The following is a 21,539-nucleotide window of genomic DNA, read 5'->3' on the forward strand; positions in this document are numbered from 1 at the left end:
CTGTCAGGGAGGGACCAGAAATCATGTGTCGCAGGAAACGGACAAGCTCTTTCCTTGGGAGGAACTCCATCTCTCCCATCTAGCGGCCTCGCACATTGCGGGAGTGGACAATGTCCAAGCGGATTTCTTGAGTTGTCAGCACATCGATCCCGGAGAATGGGAGCTGTCCAAGCAGGCAGCTTCCCTTCTCTTCAAGAGGTGGGGGCGTCCCCATCTGGACCTGATGGCCACTCAAAGAAACACGAAGGCTCAGCGCTTCTTCAGCCGACGAAGGGAACACAGGGCGGAAGACGTGGATGCCCTAGTTTTGCTGTGGCCACGCACGTCCTTCTCTACGTATTGCCATCCTGGCCTCTGGTGGGAAAGATACTCCGGAGGATCGAGTTACACCCGGGGCCCATCATCCTGGTGGCTTCGGAGTGGCCGTGTCGCCCATGGTTTGCGGACTTGATCAACCTGGCAGTGGACTGTCCTTTGCGCCTGGGCCATCTGCCGAATCTCCTGCGACAGGGTCCCGTATTTTTCGACCAGGTAGAACACTTTTGTCTTGCGGCCTGGTTTTTGAGAGGCGCAGACTAAGAAAGCGGGGGTATCATGAAGCTGTTATCTCTACCCTTCTGAAGGCTCGGAAAACTTCAACCTCAGCAGCCTATGTCCGGGTCTGGAAGGTCTTTGAAGCCTGGTGTGTATCTTCAAATATCTCGCCGCGCCAGGCGTTGATAGCCCAGGTCCTGGCTTTCCTACAACGGGGGCTCAACATGGGACTGGCTTTCAATTCGCTGAGGGTTCAGGTGGCAGCTCTCGGGGCTCTCTTGCGACTGGCAGGAACTCTGCTGTCTTCACATCCAGATGTTGTTCGGTTCCTTAGAGGAGCGAAGCAGGTCAAGCCTCCGCTTCGTAGTTTATGCCCCTCCTGGAGCTTAAACTTGGTACTCCGGATCCTGGGAGGTCTGCCTTTCGAACCCTTAAGGAGGGCCACTCTCAAAGACCTCACTTTGAAGACAGTGTTTCTAGTGTCTATCTGTTCTGCCCGTCGGATCTCGGAGCTACAAGCCCTGTCGAGCAGGAAGCCCTTTCTCCGTATTACGGATTCGGGAGTAATGTTGACCACGGTGCCTTCTTTTTTGCCGAAGGTGGTCTCTGCTTTTCATTTGAATCAATCTGTGGAGCTTCCATCTTTTTCTGGCGAGGATAACGCTTATACTGAGGGGCGCAGGGTGAGCACTGTCCTCTAGTAGGATACCCTTTCAGTTTTTCTCTGGCTCCATCTGCTGGACAGGAGGCTTAACCCACTGGACTGATCTGTGGTACTACAGGAACGAAAATTAGCAGGTAAGAACCAATTTTCCTATCTAATCCACAACCCTACAGCTTTCTGGCAATGTACTCTTCTTCGACTTTATCAGCCCTCCCAACAACTACTATCCTCTAATAAATGTTTACTTGAGGTACCAACAGTTCGACTGGCAAGACTGTATATTACTAGACACCAAGTCTTTTCCGTTATAGGCCCTTCATTGTAGAATTCTCCTCCTGACCACCTCGGGTCACTATCCCCTTCTAAAGAGTTTAAGCAACAGTTTAAAGCTTTATCTATTTACATGTGCAGATAAATAATTCTTCCTTTTTAACCTTTTTTCCTTTGTAATATGTATGATTTTAATTGTTTTTATTTTTACTTGTTTTATTATGTAAAAATGTAATATATTGTGTGTTTTCTTTGAAAACTTTGAAATACCTACAGTACCTGAATGTAAACAGATGTGATATCTCAGATCGAATGTCGGTATATAAAAAAATAAACTGCTTAGATCTACTCAAATTGAATAAGCGGTATATAAAATGTTTGAATAAATAATAAATGGAGGACATGCATCTCCCTACTGGAGATTGTTTGTAGTTAGTAGTATATAGTTGAAACCTGTTTGGTCCCTCCCTCAGCTGAGCACTTTAAGTCTGGAAGCCTGACCAAGCTTAGACTAAAAAAAAAAAAAAAAGCTGTTGTAAATCTCTAAAACCTTCTCAGTTTGGATATGAGGAATATAAAATCCCTCCCGACACAGCCTTCGGGCGAAACACAGGGTCCATGTCGGGGGACCTTGGCGAGAGACTGTTAACCTTGTTTGTTTGTACATAAGGAGCTGCCTATTTAATAAATTGAATAGAAATATCTTCCAAGTGTTGAAGAACCTTCATTCTTTCTACACGCCTCCTGATTGTAAACTATTTTGAGTGTGGTTCCCCACTCCAATTATTTTGTTTGGCAGCTATGAGATTAGTCCATATAAAACCAGAGGTCTGTGGGAAGCAGGCTGGTGGTAATAGCACCCAATCCCTGGCTTCTGTGTAGCTGCCAATCTCATTAACAGGCTGTAGTGGGAGGTGGGGATGGTGGTGGGCTAACCTTTCTGTACTCCCCTGTACAGGTGGCCAATGTGGAGCTGTATTACAAAGCCCTGCAGTTCTACCTCAATTACAAACCACTCCTGATCAATGATCTGCTGCTCGTGTTATCTCCCAGACTGGATCACACAAGAACAGTTGCCTATTTCTCCAAGGTGAGGTAAACTGCTTTGCACCACGTACATTTCAGGACCTGTGCCCAGGCTGCTGTGCACTAAAGATGCTTGGGCCCTCTCTGCAACTATCTGTTGCCTTGACACCAAGATAAATCAGGTTCCCTGCACTGACCAAGCTTGCTTGTTTTGGTTTTTTTTGATAGTTTGGGTTTGCATGTCTGGGAGGGACAATGATGATGAGAGCAGCTTCTGATATTTTTGTACCTGTTTGAGCAGTGAGAGTGCATGCACAGGAATCTGCGCCATTTGGGTTGCCTCAGTACTTGCCAGTGTGAGTGTCACTGAGGAGGATTACTGCTCTGGCACCAGCCTGCACATAATAAAACTTCATTCCCATGTACTGCTTTAGGTGAATCAGTTACCACTTGTGAAGCCGTATTTGCGATCTGTCCAGAACCACAACAACAAAGGTGTAAATGAGGCACTGAACAACATTCTGACAGAGGAGGAGGACTATCAGGTGAGAAAAAGAATGCTTCCTGGTCCCTTGTGCAGCTCATGGGCAGGATAGGTTCATGTGCTACATCTGTTCGGGGTTGTCCTCATTCTTCCCACTCTTAGAGCTGGTGCTTTGAGTTTTGTCATTTGTGATTTGCTGAGCATCCCCAGGTGTGTCCTTCCCAGAAATCCTCTATCAGTGGTTGAAAAATAAGTGGTCTTGTATTATATTCTGTTGAAGTGGTGCGTCTTTCTCACCCTTGGCAAGAAGTTGACGGCCAGTCTGTTCCATGCAGGGCTTGCGAGCTTCCATTGATGCTTACGATAACTTTGACAACATCAGCCTGGCACAACGCCTGGAGAAGCATGAGCTGATGGAGTTCCGCAGGATCGCAGCCTACCTGTATAAGGGCAACAACCGCTGGAAGCAGAGCGTGGAGCTGTGCAAGAAAGATCGTCTCTACAAGGTCAGCTAGCAGGCTCCAGGCAAGCAAAAGGGAGATAGCTGCTGTAACGGGTTTCTGTACGGATGCCTCGGGAGCTCCCATCGGAGCAACTAAGTCCGGGGGGGGGGGGGGGGGGGGGGGGGGGGGGGGGGGCTATGAGAAGCCCAAGGATATCATCTTATGCTTTTACATTTGGCTATTCTATCTGTTTCTTAGTTAAATTTTTTTTTTTTTTTTTTTAAGAAAGTCTGTAGCACCTTTTTCTGGTGGCTTTGTTCTCTGACAAAAGTGCTGTTAGGAGTATGGGGTGGGGCGCCAGGGGTATGATGGCACTGTTTGGCTGTATGTGTGGTTGGGGCGGTTAACATTTCTGTGGGGTATAGTGAAAGGGAAGCTGGGGTGTAGTGTAGGGGCTTGGTGGGATGGTTCTGTGTATACAGGGGTGTGGTGACTGCATGAGGGAGGGGTATAGTGGAGGGGTTATAGTTATGTGAGAGGATGTGATGGTTCTGTGAGGTATAGTGGAAGAGGTGTGGTTTTTTTGGGGCGTGTTAACTGCTTAAAGTAGATGCTTAGCTGCCTCTCTCACTGCTGTAGGATGCTATGCAATATGCTGCTGAGTCTAAAGACACGGAGCTGGCAGAAATGTTGATACAGTGGTTCTTGGAAGAAGGAAAAAATGAGTGTTTTGCAGCCTCTCTCTTCACCTGCTACGACCTGCTGCATCCAGACTTAGTGCTGGAACTGGCATGGAGGCACAACATCACAGACTTTGCAATGCCTTACTTCATCCAGGTGACGAGGGAGTATCTGACCAAGGTAAGGGGTGCTGACTGTAGGGGAAAGGGTGTTGCTGCTGTGGAAGCTGACAGACTGCAGTGGGTGTGGGGTAAGATGAGGGGCACTGCAGGAGCAAACGGACTCTGGATATTTGGTAGGGTGAGGGGTACTGCTGCAGGACTTGACAGATGAATATGTGGGTGTCTTATAGCTGCCTGCGATGTGTTTCTTTCAGGTAGACAAGCTGTTTGAGAGAAGGTGAAGTTCTCTGTTCACCCCTTCTTGTTTTTATAATATTGGTTTCTAATACCAGCCATAGCATTTCATCCTGTAAACTGCCTAGTGATGCATAATGTAGCTGTCAGTCTAACCACCAGACAAGTGGAGAACAGGACACACCAACAGAGAAGTCCAGGCAACATAAGGGTGTATAAAAAAAGGTAAATCTGCAGGTGCAAAGACCATAGAAGACGTGAGCATGTTTTATTCACTCAATGTAGTTATCAGGCAGACATTTCTTGTATTTGAAGCCAATACAACAAACAATCAATTGTAGTAGTGTTGGTTTTCCGACACGACCGTAGTCAAAAGTACAAGACTTTAAAATTGTCGTACAGAGGGATAGCGTGACAGGCTGACTATCATGCTGTCCAGCATGATAGTCAGCCTGTCAGAGAAGGTACAGAGAAGGGCAACCAAAATGATAAAGGGGATGGAACAGCTCCCCTATGAGGAAAGGCTGAAGAGGTTAGGGCTGTTCAGCTTGGAGAAGAGACAGCTGAGGGGGGATATCATAGAGGTCTTTAAGATCATGAGAGGTCTTGAACGAGTAGATGTGACTCGGTTATTTACACTTTTGAATAATAGAAGGACTAGGGGGCATTCCATGAAGTTAGCAAGTAGCACATTTAAGACTAATCGGAGAAAATTATTTTTCACTCAACGCACAATAAAGCTCTAGAATTTGTTGCCAGAGGATGTGGTTAGTGCAGTTAGTGTAGCTGGGTTCAAAAAAGGTTTGGATAAGTTCTTGGAGGAGAAGTCCATTAATGGCTATTAATCAAGTTTACTTAGGGAATAGCCACTGCTGTTAATTGCATCGGTAGCAAGGGATCTTCTTGGTGTTCTTGTGGCCTGGTTTGGCCTCTGTTGGAAACAGGATGCTGGGCTTGATGGACCCTTGGTCTGACCCAGCATGGCAAGTTCTTATGTTCTGAGTTCAGTTATCCCTCTGTGCGGCAATTTTAAAGTCTTGTACTTTTGACTACGCTCCTGAAGATTTGTTTGTCATTCATATTGGTGAAGATCATTCTTGATCTCTCGCCCTGATGCAGCCAGTGCGAAACACAGCGTGTCAGGGGACCTGCACTACTACAATTGATTATTGTATTGGTTTCAAATACAAGAAATGCTGCTTGCTGACTCAGAGTGAATAAAACCTGCAGATGGTTTACCTTTGACACACCCTTATAATTACCTGGCTATCAGTCTAATGCCATCTTCTGTCCCAGTGCTGTAGAGAAGCAGTTTCAGCTTGGAAATCCAACCAGGCTTTGCATTTTTAGAACTGGAAGAGATGCTATATCGTGGCACTGCAATTGCACTTCTGGGTCCATTGAAGGAAGGGAAGAGGATAAGGAGCATGGGGCAATGGCTGATGTGAGGAGAGGAAGTAATGAGGTTCATATGCAAAAGGGTTTGTCTGGACAAATACAAAGGTTTGGATTTCCCACTCAGCTGAGTGGTTAAATTTTAGCAGGGCAAGAAAGAGGGGACATGAGACTTAAGGTTATCTGGCTAGTGCTGAATATGGATGCTAGCCAGATAACTTTCTGTTTAGCTGTGGTTGGAAAATTTACAGGCCTGAAGTAAGCTGGATAACAAAACAATATATAGTGACCAAGCAGTGGCCTATTCCCTCCACTCATCACGAATGTGATTCAAAAATGTTGCACAGTAAAACTGACCCACTTTTCCACCCTCAGTACACGCAAGACTTTGCACCAAATGCTCCCTTTTTTTTGCCTCCCAATGTAATTTAAAATTGTCCTGTAGTGAACAGCACTGAATCTTTCCTGTTCATACCCCAGATCAGTCCAGACCAAGTGGGTTTTGCATCCCTACCAGCAGATGGAGGCAGAGAATAAAAACGTTTCAGGCACTGCTGCATAAGAGAGCGCCACCTGCAGTGTCTCAGTATTTCTCTGTCTCCAGCAGATGGTAAAGATGCAAACCTGCATTCTGGAGTTCTAAAAAAAAAAACAAAACGTAAATTTGGAAGAAAAAGTTCCTAAGAAGAGGTCCTCAGGGGCCCAGTGACTCCCCTCCACTTTTTCTGGCGATTCAACTTGAGGAGGAGGGGAATGATGGGCTATCAGAGGAGCCTGAGCCGGATGATGGGGCAGTGAAGTAGAAAATGTTTCCACATATTTCATTTTGCCGCTACGCAAGGCCTGTCTGGCCAGGAGAGCAGCAGGGAGAAAACGGCCTCCTAGTCAAAGCTGTCAGTGGGGTGCAAAATGGTCTAAAGGATCCCTACCCCAGGGGCTTGGGGGGAACTTCTCCACTGTTTTTGGGCCTTGCCCATTCTGCAGGAGATGTGGAATCTGACTAATCTGATTTCCAGGATGGACCAGGGGATCCAGGTCCATGACCCTGGGGATGATCCAGCAGGTGACACAGCCGGGTTGATAACGTGATGGACTCAAGGATTTGTCCGATCTGGAGGAGACTCCGATGGTGGAGGGAAATGATTCACAGGTTGTCCGTCTGTTCCACAAAGAATTGACCCCTTAGTCCCCATGTTCTGAAAGAGCTGGGTATTAAGGTGCTCCAGGAGAAGTCTGATAACAAAGGGGTGGACCTGATGCTAGATGGGCTACAAGGTCTGCCTAAGGCCTTCCTGTTATCTAAGAAGATTAAGAAGCTGGTCGACCGGAAGTGAGATGCTCTGGAAGCAGGTCTTAAGGTTGCCAGGGGCAATGGCAAAATTATATCCTTTGTCAGAAGATATTTTGCAACTGTTGGTGTTGCCAAAGTATGATGCTGTGGTCTCGGCTGTCACCAAGAAGGCATCCATACTGGTGAGTGTTGTCCTCAGAGTCCTGGAGATGTTGCGGTCTCTGGGTTGGGTTGTAAACTTAGCAGAGATTCATCTGATACCGGCCCAGGCCTTGGCATATTTGGGTGTGAGATTCGATACCCGAATAGGCAAGGTGTTTCTTACTTCAGAGAGGATTCTGAAACTACAGTTGCAGGTGCTTCGGCTACTGCGAATGCTGGTGCCCAGGACCTGGGACTATTTGCATGTTCTCGGTTCCATGGCATCTACCCTAGATTTGGTACCAAGGGCCTTTGCTCCATGCGTCCGCTCCAGAGGGCACTACTGTCTCATTGGGATCTGTTATCTAAGGAGTTTCATTGGCCTTCACCGCTGCAGGGAGTCTCCAGATCTAGTCTCTAATGGTAGCTATCACAACCCAATTTGGAGAGGAGGGCAGGTCTGGAGTTTACAGACTTGGGTGGTGGTGACCACAGATGCCAGCCTCTGAGGTTGGGGGGTGGTTTGTCAGGGGCGAACAGCCCAAGGACGATGGTCATCAGCAGAAGCATCCTGGTATATCAATCGTTTGGAAACTAGGACAGTTCGCAAGGCATTGAGAGAATTCCTCCCTCATATTTGGGGATGAATGGTGAGTGTTTTTGGACAATGCAACAATGGTGACATATATCAGTCATCAGGACAGGACATAGTCAAGCAGTGGCCCTAGAAGCCCAGGTGTTGTTTGCCTGGGCAGAGCAGAGTCTGGAAGGGATTGTGGCAGGAGTGGACAATGTACAGGCAGATTTTCTCAGCAGGCAGCAGATTGGATCCTGGAGAACAGGAATTGTCAGAGGAGGCCTTCAACCTCATCCGGACCAGGTGGTGCAATCTCCAGCTGGATCTGATGGCATCGCACAGCAGTGCCAAAGCAACCAGATTCTTCAGTCGCAGGCGAGAGGAAGGGGCCGAAGGGATAGATGCTCTGGTTCTTCTGTGGCCATTGTGCGTTCCACTGTAGGTGTTTCCACTGTGGCCACTCATAGGTCGTGTGTTGAGGCGCATAGAGCAACATCCAGGCAAGGGTGGGGATAGTGGCGCTGGAGTGGCCGGGGCGTCTGTGGTTTGCGGCTCTGATTCATCTCTCTGTAGATAACTCAAGTTCACTCATCTGCAAAATCTGCTCAGGAGAGAACCTATCTTCTCTGATTGGGTGGAACACTTTTGTCTAACAGCTTGGCTTTTGAGAGGAGACGTTTAAGATCGAAAGGCTACTCAGACGTGGTTATTGCTACATTGCTTCAGGCCAGGACACCAGACACTTCTCTGGCTTATGTCAGGGTGTAGAGAGTATTTGAGTCCTGGTGTGTGGAACAGGAACTAGATCCATTGCGGGTGGATATTCTGCACATCTTGGCCTTTTTGCAACAGGACTTGATGAAGGGTATTGCCTATAATTCACTTTGGGTTCAGGTGGCAGCTTTTGGATTCCTTTGAGGGAAGTTGCATGGAAAGCCATTGGCCTCTCATTCGGATACTGTATGTTTCTCAAGGGGGCCGAGCATTTGCGAGCTTCAGTCCGAGGCATATGGCTCTCTTGGAACCTTAATTTGGTATTATGAGATCTTTGTGGGCCCCCGTTTGTGCCTTTGAGGTAGACTTCATTGAAGGATCTCACTCTGAAAGCAGTTTTTCTGGTGGCGATTTGTTCAGCCAGAAGGATTTCAGAGCTTTAGGCTTTATCCTGTAGATCAGCGGTTCTCAACCGGTGTGTCGCGGCACACCAGTGTGTCGCCAAGCACCGGCAGGTGTGTCGCGCACTTCCTGGTCTCCCGCTCTTCCTTCCCTCTACTCACCCCAGAGAGACGTGCACAGTTCTTCAACTAACACTGCTGCTGTTCCTGCCCGTGCTATCGGCACCTTCAAGCTCAGAGTGGAACGGCAGCAGTGTTTGTGGAAGCCAGCAACGGCAGCATGGCCTTTTCTTTGTCCCGCCCCTGCGGCCCGGAAGAGGAAATGATATTTACCAGGCACGCGGGAAGAAGAAAGGGCCATGCTGCCGCTATCAAATTAATGTCCCAAGTCTTCCCCCTCGCCCGCGGTAAAAGGTAGTAATCAGCTGTTTGTCTGTGCTGCGATCATCGCGACGCAGTACAGTCAGCTGAGAAATGTGGTCGTGGCAATTTCCTGCCGCGCAGCTGATTGAGAAATCCATCGATTAGCTGCCTCGGGTCTGCGGCGTTTAACTTTTTTTTTTTTTTTATATATGGTCCCGCTGATGTCAGCAGGTTTAGGGCCTAAATCGTAAGCCCCCCCCAATGCTTTCTGCAGTTCTCCTCTCTCATCTTAGTAGCACTAGGCTCAGAGACTCATGGCCGCTGCAGCCCTTCCCCTCGGGAACACTTCCTGCCTCTCTTCAGGCTGCGATCAACTGGCTCCTGCCGATCAGAACGCAGCCTCTTCATACGGGGAGCCTGTCATTGGCTTCCCGAGGCTCTGCACATCCACAGCCTACAGCCGCTATTCTCAGCCCCTCCTCCCTGCACCCTCCGTACCACGTGAACTTCCCCTGGCTCCTGTAGCTAGAATCGCGGCCTTTCTGCTCTTGGCCACTCACTAACCCGTGCAACCAACAATGGCCCACATAGAGAGACGGTCACTGACTCCTGCAGCCCTTGCACATCATGGCTACTCGACGGATTTCCCAAATAGCCACATGGCAGGAAATCCCCGCGGCCACATTCTCAGCTGACTACTCTGTGCTGCGATGATCACAGCACAGGCAAACAGCTGAGTGCTGCCTTCTTACCGCTGCGGGGCCGGAGGAGTCACCCCTGCTGCAGTTCTCAACTTGTCACAACTGCTTTAATAGCAGAATACCAGCTGCCTTGTGCAATAGCTGCCATGTGGGGTGGGGGTGAGTGAGAGAGACAGAGAGTGCCTGCATGTGTGTAAGTGTGTGATTGACAATGTGTGTGTAAGAAAAAAAATGTGTGAAAGCAAGAGTCTGCTTAGGGAGGTGACTGGTGTGTGTGTGTGTGAGAGAGAGATTGGTAAGGTAGGCGACTGGTGTATATGAGTGAATGAGATCAGTCGGGTGTGACTGGTGTGTGCGTGTGTGAGAGAAAGATTGGTTAGGGAGGTGACTGGTGTGTGTGTGACAGAAAGTGTGTATGTGTGTGTGAGACAGACAAGTCATGGACCCTAAGGAAGAGCAGAGCTTCACCAGCCATTGCTGCTTCTGGTGTGTGCTAAGGCCTACAAGGGAAAGGAGTAGGATAGTTGCCAGTGAGGGTAAGTAAAGGTGGCTTTTTAAGTTTATCTTTCTTGATTGACTGCCATTTTAATTATTGGGTATTATGTGATTTGTCTGCTGTTTGAAATATTTTATTGGTGTTTAGGGAATTTTTTAAATAATTTTGTAAGTTTTTAATGATCAGATATTATTCTATTTATCAGCTGTTTTATATTTATTATTCTAGTTTTAGAATTATTATTTTATATTACTTGAGAAATGTATAAATAGAAATGTGGAGACAAAAACTGAATTGGAAACAGCAAGAAGCCAGACTGAGTGTATGCAGTGCAACAATGGGAAAACAAAATCATTAAATTGATGGTCACTTTATTCTGTATTTGGTGATGGTCTATCTGTGTTCTGCGTGTGTGACCCAGGTAAAGGTATTCTGCAAGCTTGTAGTTTCTGTGTAGGGATCTATAACAGCTTGGCTTGTTCTGGTTTTCCTCATAGGAGGTGTATTGATGTTTAGGGCCTGGTTAAATATTTGTAATGTTGTCTTTTCATAGATAGGATTGTTACTGTTTGAATGAGTTCCATAATGCAGGTGTAACTTTGTGCAGGTTAGTTTGTGTACATTATTGCAGATCCTGGGAGTCTATTAGGTGCTATATTTCTGTTTCCATTTCTTCAGTTTTGCACTGCATGCAGAGTAGCTTTTTTGGATCTCCATTCCAGTTTGTCTCCATATTTGTAATTTGCGGTCTTTCTGTACTTGGTGAAGGTCGATTCTATGTGTGTGACCGATGTGAAGTATTTTACTAGCATGTAGGCATTTGTATCAATATTATTTGTTGTGTTTTCTCAATAGGACATGTATTGGTGGTAAATTATTGTTTTTTCATAAGGAGGGCTATTGCACCTGGTAGGAGAGAGTGTTTATGTTGCTGTTACTGAGATGACACCAGAAATCTTTTTTGCATGGTAAATTGAAAGGGGAATGGCCTAGTTCTGGGGGGGTCAGGGTGGATCCCGTAGATACAAAATATATGTTTACATTTAGCCCCGTGACGGTCATGTGTTCAGTGTGTCACGCATGTGACAACTATCTATCAGGTGTGTCCCGACCGAAAAAAGGTTGAGAACCACTGCTGTAGATAACCATTTCTAAGGATTTCTGCAGATAGCATGTCTTTGCATAGGGCACCCTCTTTTTTTTTTTTTTTTTTTTCTGAAGCCTGTTTTTGTTCCACTTCAATTAGTCGGTAGAACTTCCAGTTTTTCCAAATTTGTCTGGGGAGGGAGAGCATGCGAGGGAGCTTCACTTATTGGATGTGCATCGGACTCTGTTGTGTTATATTTTTATTTTTTTTAATGGATTTTTAAACATAGAAAAAAAAGCTTGCCAATGAATGGGTCAAGAAATACAATTAAACATTTTTTGATTTACATCTTGTCACAAAAAATTCTAAACAAATATTATAAAGCAATTTAACCAATACTTTTTCAAAAGGAAATTATACAACCTGTTATAAAGAAATAGGAGGATCCAAGATTCTTATAGGGAGCACAAGGAAAATTATAAAGATTAAGAAGGTTTCAACACTCATTTTTAAATTCCATGACTGGTTCAAGTAGAGCTATTATGTGAGAGGGAATGAGAATCAAGAAAAATACATAATTCAGGTGGGTCGAAAAACACAAATCTTTAGTTATTAAATTTTACCACACATTTACTCTGGTAACGTATTGTAATCTGAGCACCAAGATCTTTAGCTTCTTGGCACTTCAAAAGAAACCTTTTCCATTGTGTAGCCCTGGTTATGTCCGGGTAAATCCATATTTTCTGACTGAAATAGTTTCCCTCTATTTCGAAGGAATAACCTCAATATAGTGTCTCTATCAGAAGAAAAAACAAATCTGACACACAGCGTTCCCCGAAATTCAATTTGTTGTTTATATGATTGCTCCAAAATGTCAGTAAGATTACCAACAACAGATGGTTTCAAATCTCTGTTGTGTGGTTCACTTCCTATTTTCTTCCCAGTATTTATAAAGAAAATCTTCGCAATTGGCTGTATCACTTCCAAGGGTATCTGTAGATTTTCCAACATATATTTTTTAAACTGTTCTATAGGTGATATTAACTTGACTCGTGGAAAATGTAATGCTCTGAGGTTTCTATACCTCATTTCGTTCTCTATATTTTCTATTTTTCTTGTATTCAAAGTTTCTCCTTGATTTAAACCAATTTGAGCTGTCTGGATTTGGGAGACCCGATTTTCCAGGCCTTCCAATTTTTCAGAATGTGTAACAATATTGGGTCTATTTGCTGGTTTCGCTTCTGTGTCTATCATAATTGTCAAATTCACTATTGAGGATTTTAAAGCAAGCAATGCCCCCCCCCCAAACATTTTCCAGGGTAATTATTTGTGTCTCAACCACACTTGAAGAAACAATAGCTCTTACTCCACCATCGTGATGGCGTTCTTGCCTCAAAACTGAGGCCGCAGTTAAGCCAACTTGCCCCTCAGGTGTAGAAGTCAGCGGGGTAGTGTCCAAGAACTTTTCTCTGCTCTCTCTCAGCTATTGCTGTGGCAGGTATTCAGGAAACACTTTGTCCTCAGTGGCCTGTGCTCTCGCGCCATTTTCTCCCTTTTCCTTCCCGAAGGGCCCAGGCATTTCCGACTCCATGTGTCGAGTAGCCTGACCCGGATCCAGGGGCAGCGCAAGGTGAGGCGGCAAGGGCATCACGGGAGCCCCCGAGTCCATTCCTGGATGGGCTGAGGGCACCCCCCCCCCCCCCCGAGTGCCTTTCCCTTACCTTAGATCAGGAAGTTGGGAAGCTATATCCCCCGATGGAAGAGACTTTGGAGATACTGCGGGTACTGAAGGTGGATGCTGCCTTTAGGATGAGCTTCTTTGAAGGACCTTTCGCTGAAGACAGTTTTTCTGGTTGCTATATGTTCGTTCAGGAGGATTTCAGAGCTTCAGGCTCTCTTGTCGAGATCCTTTTTTGCGTATTTCTGACAGGGTGACTTGCGTACAGTTCCTTCCTTTTTACTGAAAGTTGTTTCTGCTTTCCATGTGAATCAGAAAGTTGAATTACCAGGGTTTCCGGAATGATCTAAAGATAGAGATCTCCATCTTCTGGATGTGCATCGCACTGTGTTGCGTTATTTGAAAGTTACTAATTCTTTTCGGCAATCCGACCATCTCTTTGTGGTGTTTGGAGCAAAGAAAGGAGAGAAGGCTTCTAAAGCTACCTTGGCTCGTTGGTTGAAAGAGGCTATTTGTTCGTTCTATATTTAGATTTATATTCCACTTTTTGCACTTTTTTCAGCACTTCATTCAGGTACTGTAGGTATTTCCCTATCCCCAGAGGGCTTACAATCTATTTGTAAGGGTCGTACCATTCCAACTGGTCTTAAGGCGTATTTGACTAGAGCACAGGCAGCCTCTTGGGTGGAGTGTCAGTTGGTGTCTCCCCAAGCCACAGTGTGGTCCCCACTTCAAACTTTCACCAACGTTACAGATTGGATGTTCGGGTGCAGGCGGATATGACTTTCGGTGAAAGTGTGTTGAGCGGGTCTTTGGGGTTCCTGCCCGGTGTAGGGTTGCTTTGGTACATCCTACTTGTCTGGACTAATCTGGGTATGTTCAGGAAAAGAAAATTGGTTCTTACCTGCTAATTTTCGTTTCTGTAATACCACAGATCTGTCCAGAAACACGCCCTGTTATTGCTGCCAATAGACTGATTTTCCCGGTATTTTATATGCTGTATATCAGAGATTATTCTCACTAATTGAACAGTTATGTTAGAGTTAAGTGGCTGACAGACTATTTTGGTACTGGAGTTATGTTGATCTCCAGTTCAGGGGGATCCAACCCTGGGTTTTCTGGTTCGCCTTGGGAAAGGGGAATGTTATCTCCTCATTGGCTTGTGAACAGGTCAGTACTGAGGGACTGCAGGTGGCACTCTTGGGTATGTAGCAGTACCTCAAAGTTTTTGTTCTGTCTCCATCTGCTAGTAAGGATGCAAAACCCACTTGTCTGGCCTGATCTTTGATTTTACAAGAACGAAAATTAGCAGGTAAGAACCAATTTTCCTATTTCAAGTGATCACTACCTGTTGGTCCATTTGGCATTTTTGACTCTCTAAAGCATCTGTTAGTTGGAACAACACTTCATTTGCATATTTTCTTTTTTCCTTGCAGGTGGATAAACTTGAAGCATCAGAAAGTCTCCGGAAAGAGGAGCAGGTGACTGAGCCCACACCTATAGTATTAGGTAGGTCTTAATGAGACTTAACATAAACTTGTAAGAAAGGCACAAGCTGCTGTACTCATTGCAGAAGTGTTTGTATGTGCTAACTAATTAGAGTGGACTTTACATTAATAGCCAATCAGAAAGTAAACTGTTAGGTTAGATTGGAATTAAGCACTCTTTCTCGACAAAATACTGAGGAGCTGATTAATAGCTTTAGAGCAGGTGAATATCTCCTCCTTTTACTCAGACCCTCCCTTACACTTTTTGCATTATGTGAACATTGAAGAGTAGCGCCAGCATGCACAGAGCAAGCTTGGAAGCAGCTAGGAGATTTGACCGCATTTGCTCACTTTCTCCTTGTATTTCAGGCCAGCAGCTGATGTTAACAGCAGGCCCCAGTGTGGCACCACCGCAGGGTAGCTTCCCATACGGATACACAGCACCAGCGGGATTCTCACAGACGCTACCACCCACCTACAATTACAATATGTGAATAGAATTATGTGAGACACTCCCTTCCCTCCCCTACCAAGAATGCACTCGGCGAGAGGTACCGCTGAGTATGACCCTCCTTCCCCACAAAGAACCCACAGATCTGAGATGAACCGATGAACGTGACACTGTCCCTGCAGAGAGTGCACAGATCTGAGAGGCACTGCTGACTTGTGACCATCCCTGCGCACAAAGAGCGCCCAGATCTGAAAGGCACCGCTGAGCATCCCCCCCAAAGACTGCGCTTACCTGAGCACACGCAACAGTTCCCCGCTCAGAGATCACGCTTGTGCTAGAGGCACTGCTGAGCGAGATGCTCCCTCCTCACAAGGATCACGCTCATCTTAGAGGCACCCTGTTATTTATTACTATCTCTCATATGTTGTTGCATTTCATACCTCTCTTTCTATGTTACCACTAGTATTATTACTGTGTTCTAAGACTGTTATTTTATTTTGAGCTCTAAATCCTGAGGCACTGATTTCCATGCCAGAGCATGCGCTAATGTATGTGAGTACTGTATGAGGTGAGCAGGACAGAATGGAAAATAATGCCCCTAGCTCAGGCATGGCCTGTGTTTACCAGCTTCATGGGGGATGTAGCTTTGTTCTTTACACAGCTAGTTCAGCCCAGCAGGTACATGACTTGCAGCTACCAGTCTCAGTAAAGGGATTGCCTGCCTTTTGGCAGGGCTCTGAAAGTGTCTGCAGAGTGTGTATCAAGGTACATGTGACGTGGCTGGGGGGAGATACAGTACATAGCTGTATCTCTTAAATTGCTTGTCTAGTCACGTGATCAGTATAGTCAAGGAGGCTCAATACTAAAGTAGTATTAATTGGTAAGGGGGATTCCCAGTGTCTGACCTCAGACTGGGAATCGCAACGAGGAAAGGGGGACTTCCTGGCATGCTAACTTTAGAGCTTCCTGACTTGTTCATTCTTGTCTGGTTTGTCATACTCTCCTTTCCCTGTGCACCCAGGGAATGCCAGCAGGGAGGTCTTATTACCTTTTGCCACTTTACAAATATATCCTTAACATTTTATGTACTGAGATTAGATGATATATAATTTATGGTTATGAATCTTGTGCTAATCATGGACATTATAAAAAGATTCCAGTTATAAATGTATGGAGAATGTATTGTCTTCCTCTGCATCTCTGACCTTCATTGTGTGAGTTTACATTTTCATCTGTTTTCGTCTGACGTGGTGATGTCCAGTCTCATGTGCTAATGTGGAGACCCTGTTTGATTTTTGCATTCCTGTAGTGAGAGGACTTCTGGCTGATGGTGGCAGGGTGGGTGGGATCAAGTTGCTGCCTCAGTGAGTCTGAGCAAAGTTCATAGCTGCCTACTGTTTTCTCCAAGGACAAGCAGGATGGTAGTCCTCAAACATGGGTGTCATTATCAGATGGACCCCTGATGCGGAAAACTTATGTCAAAGTTTCTAGAACTTTGACTAGGCACACAGCATGTCCAACATGCCCAGTACCACATGTCCATGCGGGGTCCCTCTCCAGTCTCTTTTCCGTGGAACTGTAAGCCTCGCAGTGTGAGTGAGCTCACTTTGGCTGTTTTTGGCCTTGTGGAAAACTTTTCACGGTTTTTCTCTGTCCATCACCGGGTCCTTCTCGGTGCCTCCCAATAGTGTTCCTAATCAGGGTTTTCGGTGATTCGGGTAAGCTCCTGTGCATATCCCAGATTGATCCAGAAAAGTGGGTTTTGCATCCCTACCAGTAGATGGAGGCAGAGAATGAAAACTTTTCAGGCACTGCCACATAACCGAGAGTGCCAGCTGCAGTCCCTCAGTATTTCTCTGTCTCCAGCAGATGGTAAAGATGCAGACCTGCAGTCTGGAGTTTTAAAAAAAATTAAATTTGGAAGAAAAGATTCTAAGAAGAGGTGGCTCCTTGAGGTGTTAGGTTCCTTTGTGGGCCATCCCTCTGGGAAAACGGGGCATGCGGAAGGTTGGTGATCCCTGATGTAGCTTGTCCCTGTTCCCTTGACCCTCAGCTGCCAGCATCCAGAAGCAGGGGAGTATTTTGTTTTTATTTTTCCTTTCCATTTTGTCTGCTTCTGCAGTACTGTTGCTTTAAAAAAAAAAAAAAAAGATTTAGGAATTGAAGAACACGAAGGTTGAGTGGTGTGTGTGCCGGGAGGCAAGAATCGGGTGAGTGGGAGATGAGTGTTCCAACTGCTGGGCCTGGTGCCAGGGCAGTGTCTGAGCAGGGGATTTTTCAGGCAGGAGCTTATATTTAGTGCTGACCAAGGCTTAATGGCGCCTCCCACTCAGCATGGCAAACTGCATGGCTGCGGTCTGAGACGACAGCACCTTGATGCAGCCGCATTTTGCCCCGATTGTGTCTCCAGAGAGGTAGGGACCTCTGTGAGGCTCAAGGGGGGGGGGGGGAAGAGAGTGGTCGTTCCACCTGATCATCCAGGCCAGTGCAGGAGACCCCAGGGGAGGGTTGGAGGAGGCATCAGCAATCTTGTCTCCACGTTTCAGAAGCCAGGCCTCTGTAAGGAAGCCTCGGGACTCCCCTCTCCCACTCTTTCCAGTTGATCAGTGCCCTGTTGAGGACAGGGAAGGGGAAGAAGAGCAGGGAGATGTGGACCAGAATCGGCAGTCCAGTGGTTCTGGAGAATTCTCTGCAGATTTTGTCTGGCTCCTCTATAAAGCCTATTTGGCTAAGGAGGAGGCAGGAACTAAGCACTCTGTCCCTCAGAAGACCCATTTGGCTAAGGCAGCTAAGCAGTTGGTCAGGGGAGAATTTTTTGGGTTCTTGGCCTCTGTCTCCCTCGGATGACGAAGAGGATACGTCAGACGAAGCAGAAAATAAAGATCACATGCAGGGAGGTCCAGGGGGGTGATCTGGACAAGGACCCTGTGAGTTCTTTAGCTGATGCCATGCAGGAAGTAGGGGACGATCCTTGGGTGGTGAAATTGTTCTGTAAGGAGGAACTGCGGCCACTAATTCCCCAGGTATTAGTTGGGGATTAAGGTCACACAGGAAGATTCTGACAATGAGGGAGTGAACCCAGTCTTGGATGGATAACGAGGACTGCCTAAGGCCTTTCCTTTACCAAAGAAGGTGAAGAAGTTGGTGGATCAAGAGTGGGAATCTCCTGAGGCAGGTCTAAATGTAGCCAGGGCTATTGCAAAGCTGTATCCCTTGCCAGAGCAAACCTTGGAGTTTTGAAAGCTTCTCAAGGTAAATGTGGCAGTGTCAGCAGTGAACAAGACAATGACCATCCCTGTGGCAGGTTCAGCCACTCCGAAGGATATCCAGGATTGGAAGCTGGAGATTTTGTCAGAGACTGTTTGAAGTCTCAGCTTTAAGCCTTCATGCAGTGGTTTGCGGGAGCTCAATGCAGAACCTGCTTGTGCTGGGTGCAGAAGGCACAAGAGAAGGTGCGGGGGGGCAACGAACAAGGCCACTCAGGCTGCCCGCTTGGAAGCAGGAGTGGCCTATGTGGCAGATGCCCTATACGACATGGTCTGGACTTCTGCCAGAAATATGGTTTCTGCAGTGGCAGCACGGAGACTCCGGTGGTTATGAAATTGGTCGGCGGATGTGTGGTCTAAAGCATAGCTAAGTAACCTCCCCTTTAAAGAAAAGCTGTTTGGAGAGGATCTGGAACCTGCGGATGAAGCAGTTGGCTTAAAGGGGAAAAAATTGCTAGAGGATAAGAAGATTAGCAAGAAGACTTTTCTGCCACGCACTCATTTTCAAGACACAAGGAGATTTTGATCAAGCAGAAGTTCTTTGCCTACATCACAGAAGTAGGGCTCAGGTTGGCAGCAGTCCTTTCGGGGATAGCGTAGGCCCTCCCGTGACGGTGACAGCCAGGGGGCCGAAGGAGGTAAGGTTAGCCCATGAAGGCCAGCTGGTCTGCTCCTCCCTGGAAGCCATCGGAGGGGGCTATCCCCATTTTATGAGGAGTGGACCAGAATCACATCAGACCAATGGGTTCTGAGTGTTAAGAGACAGCTATGCTTTAGAATATTTTTGCCTGCTCAAGAAAGCCTATGTTTTCGCCTGTTGTGCCTCCTGGCAAAGCAGGAGGCAGTACAGGACACTTTACGGTGGTTGCAGCGCCTAGACGCAATTGTTCCAGATCCCCCTCAGGAGCAGGACTGGGAAGATACTCTGTGTATTTTGTGGTTCCCATGAAAGAGGCGACTTTTCGACCCATCCTCGATCTATAAAAGTTCAATGCGGTGCTCTAGAGTACCATGCTTTTGGATGGAAATGCTGCAGGTGGTAATAGCAGCAGTGCATAAGGGAGTATTTCTTGTGTCATTGGATTTGATGGAGGCCTATCTCCACATTCCCATAAGAGCCGACTATCAAAGATTCCTAAGGTTCAAGGTGCTAGGGGAGCATTTCCAGTTTTGGGCCCTTCCCTTTGGGTTGGTGACAGTGCCACGGACATTCACAAAGGTGATGGTAGTGGCGGCGTCCCTGAGGAGGGAAGGAATCCTAGTGCACCCATACTTGGATAATTGGCTCATCAGAGCAAAGTCGGAAGTGGTGTGTCTTCATTCGCTGAGTCATGCAGCTGCTGCAGTTGTTAGGTTGGGTGGTGAAGCTGGCAAAGAGTCATTTAGAGCTGTCCCAGTTGCTGGAGTATCTGGGAGCTCTCTTCAATACCTGGGTTAGGAAAGTGTTTCTGACCTCGGAGAGGATGATCAAGTTGCAGGCTCAGGTGCTCAGACTTCTGCAACTTTCTGTTCCCAGAGTCTGGGAATATTTGAAGTTCCTGGATTCTATGGCGTTTATGCTGGCGTTTAGTTCCATGGGCATTTGCTCACATGCAACCTCTTCAGAGGAATTGGAGCTTCCTTTACCACTTCAGGGGGATGCCAGGTCCAGTCTCTCATGGTGGCTGTCTCATCCCAGTTTGGAGAAGGATATGGACCTGAGGTACCAGACTGGGTGGTGGTGTCCACGGACGCCAGCCTCAGAGGTTTGGGGGCGATTTGTCAAGGAAAAATAGCCCAAGGCCATTGGTCACCAAAGGAATCAACCAGTTGGAGATGAGAGCAGTTTGCAAAGCCTTTCTTGTCTGTCTTCTACTCATTCATGGACATACAGTACAAGTATTCTCGGAAAATGCGATGACAGTGGCGTACATCAGTTGTCCAGGTGGAACGAAGAGTAGTCTGGTGCAGGAATTATTTGGGCAGAAAATCATCTAGCGGGAGTGGCAGCATTGCACATGGCCAGAGTGTACAATGTGCAGGTGAACTATCCTAGCAGCCAACAGCTGGATCCAGGGGAGTGGGAGTTGTCAGCTGAAGTCTTTGCCCTTATACATGCCTGATGGGGCAGACCTCCATAGCAGTTCCAGGAAATGCAACGGCGGATCAGTTTTAAAGCCGCCGGAAGAAGGTTGGCTCCGAGGGCGTCGATGCCCTGGTCCAACCTGTGGCCAACTAAGCTGCTCTACGTGTTTTCCCGTGGCCTCTTATAGGTCATATATTGTGTCACATCAAACATCATATGGCAGGGTGATTCTCGTGGCACCAGAGTGGCCATGCCAGCCATGGTTTGCAGATCTTGTTCATCTCATGGTAGACTGTCCCGTTTGTTTGACCCATCTGCACGGATTTCTGCAGCAGGGACCCATCTTCTCAGTCCGAGCGGATCGCTTTTGTCTAGCAGCTTGGCTTTTGAAAGGTGACATATTTGCTTGAAAGAATACTCTGAGCCAGTGATTATGACTTTGCTTCAGGCAAAGAGGCCTTCCACGTCTTTGGCGTATATCCGGGTTTGGAGAGTATTTGAGTCGTGGTGTTTGCAGCACAAGCTACATCCATTGCACGTAGATGTTCCTCAGGTTTTTAGCCTTTTTTGCAAAGTGGGTTGGCAAAAGGATTGGCCTATAATTCCTTTCGAGTTCAGGAGGAAGTCTTAGGTTGTCTTTGAGGTAAGCTGCATGGAAGACCGTTGGCGTCTCATCTGGACCCTGTGCGTTTTCTGAAGGGGGCAAAGCATCTGCGTCCTCCAGTCCGGAAGATGTCTCCAACCTGGAACCTTAATCTGGTCCTTCGAGTTCTTTGTGGTCCTTCCTTTGAACTGATTAGATTGGCTTCTTTGAAGGATCTTGCCTTGAAGTCCATTTTCTTGATTGCCATTTGCTCAGCTAGGAGGATTTCAGAGCTATAAGGATTATCATGTAGAGACCCTTTCCTACGTTTTTCAGAGGATGGTATATTATATACAGTTCTTTTGCCCAAGGTTGTGTCCTCATT

At 46.7% G+C, this 21,539-nt stretch overlaps 1 protein-coding gene across 1 annotated transcript in view; it reads left to right on the forward strand.

The window, feature by feature from the left end:
- Nucleotides 1–16,427, forward strand: part of CLTCL1 (clathrin heavy chain like 1) — a 118,888-nt gene extending 102,461 nt beyond the window's left edge. The window contains 6 exon segments of the mRNA XM_029619101.1: nt 2,427–2,558; nt 2,929–3,039; nt 3,314–3,484; nt 4,061–4,282; nt 14,739–14,811; nt 15,159–16,427. Of these exon segments, the coding sequence (XP_029474961.1) occupies nt 2,427–2,558; nt 2,929–3,039; nt 3,314–3,484; nt 4,061–4,282; nt 14,739–14,811; nt 15,159–15,283 (834 nt within the window). The 3' untranslated portion in view covers nt 15,284–16,427.
- The last annotated feature ends 5,112 nt before the right edge of the window (nt 16,428–21,539 follow it).

This window comes from Rhinatrema bivittatum, chromosome 11, assembly GCF_901001135.1.
Source record: "Rhinatrema bivittatum chromosome 11, aRhiBiv1.1, whole genome shotgun sequence".
Classification (NCBI taxonomy): Eukaryota; Metazoa; Chordata; class Amphibia; order Gymnophiona; family Rhinatrematidae; genus Rhinatrema; species Rhinatrema bivittatum.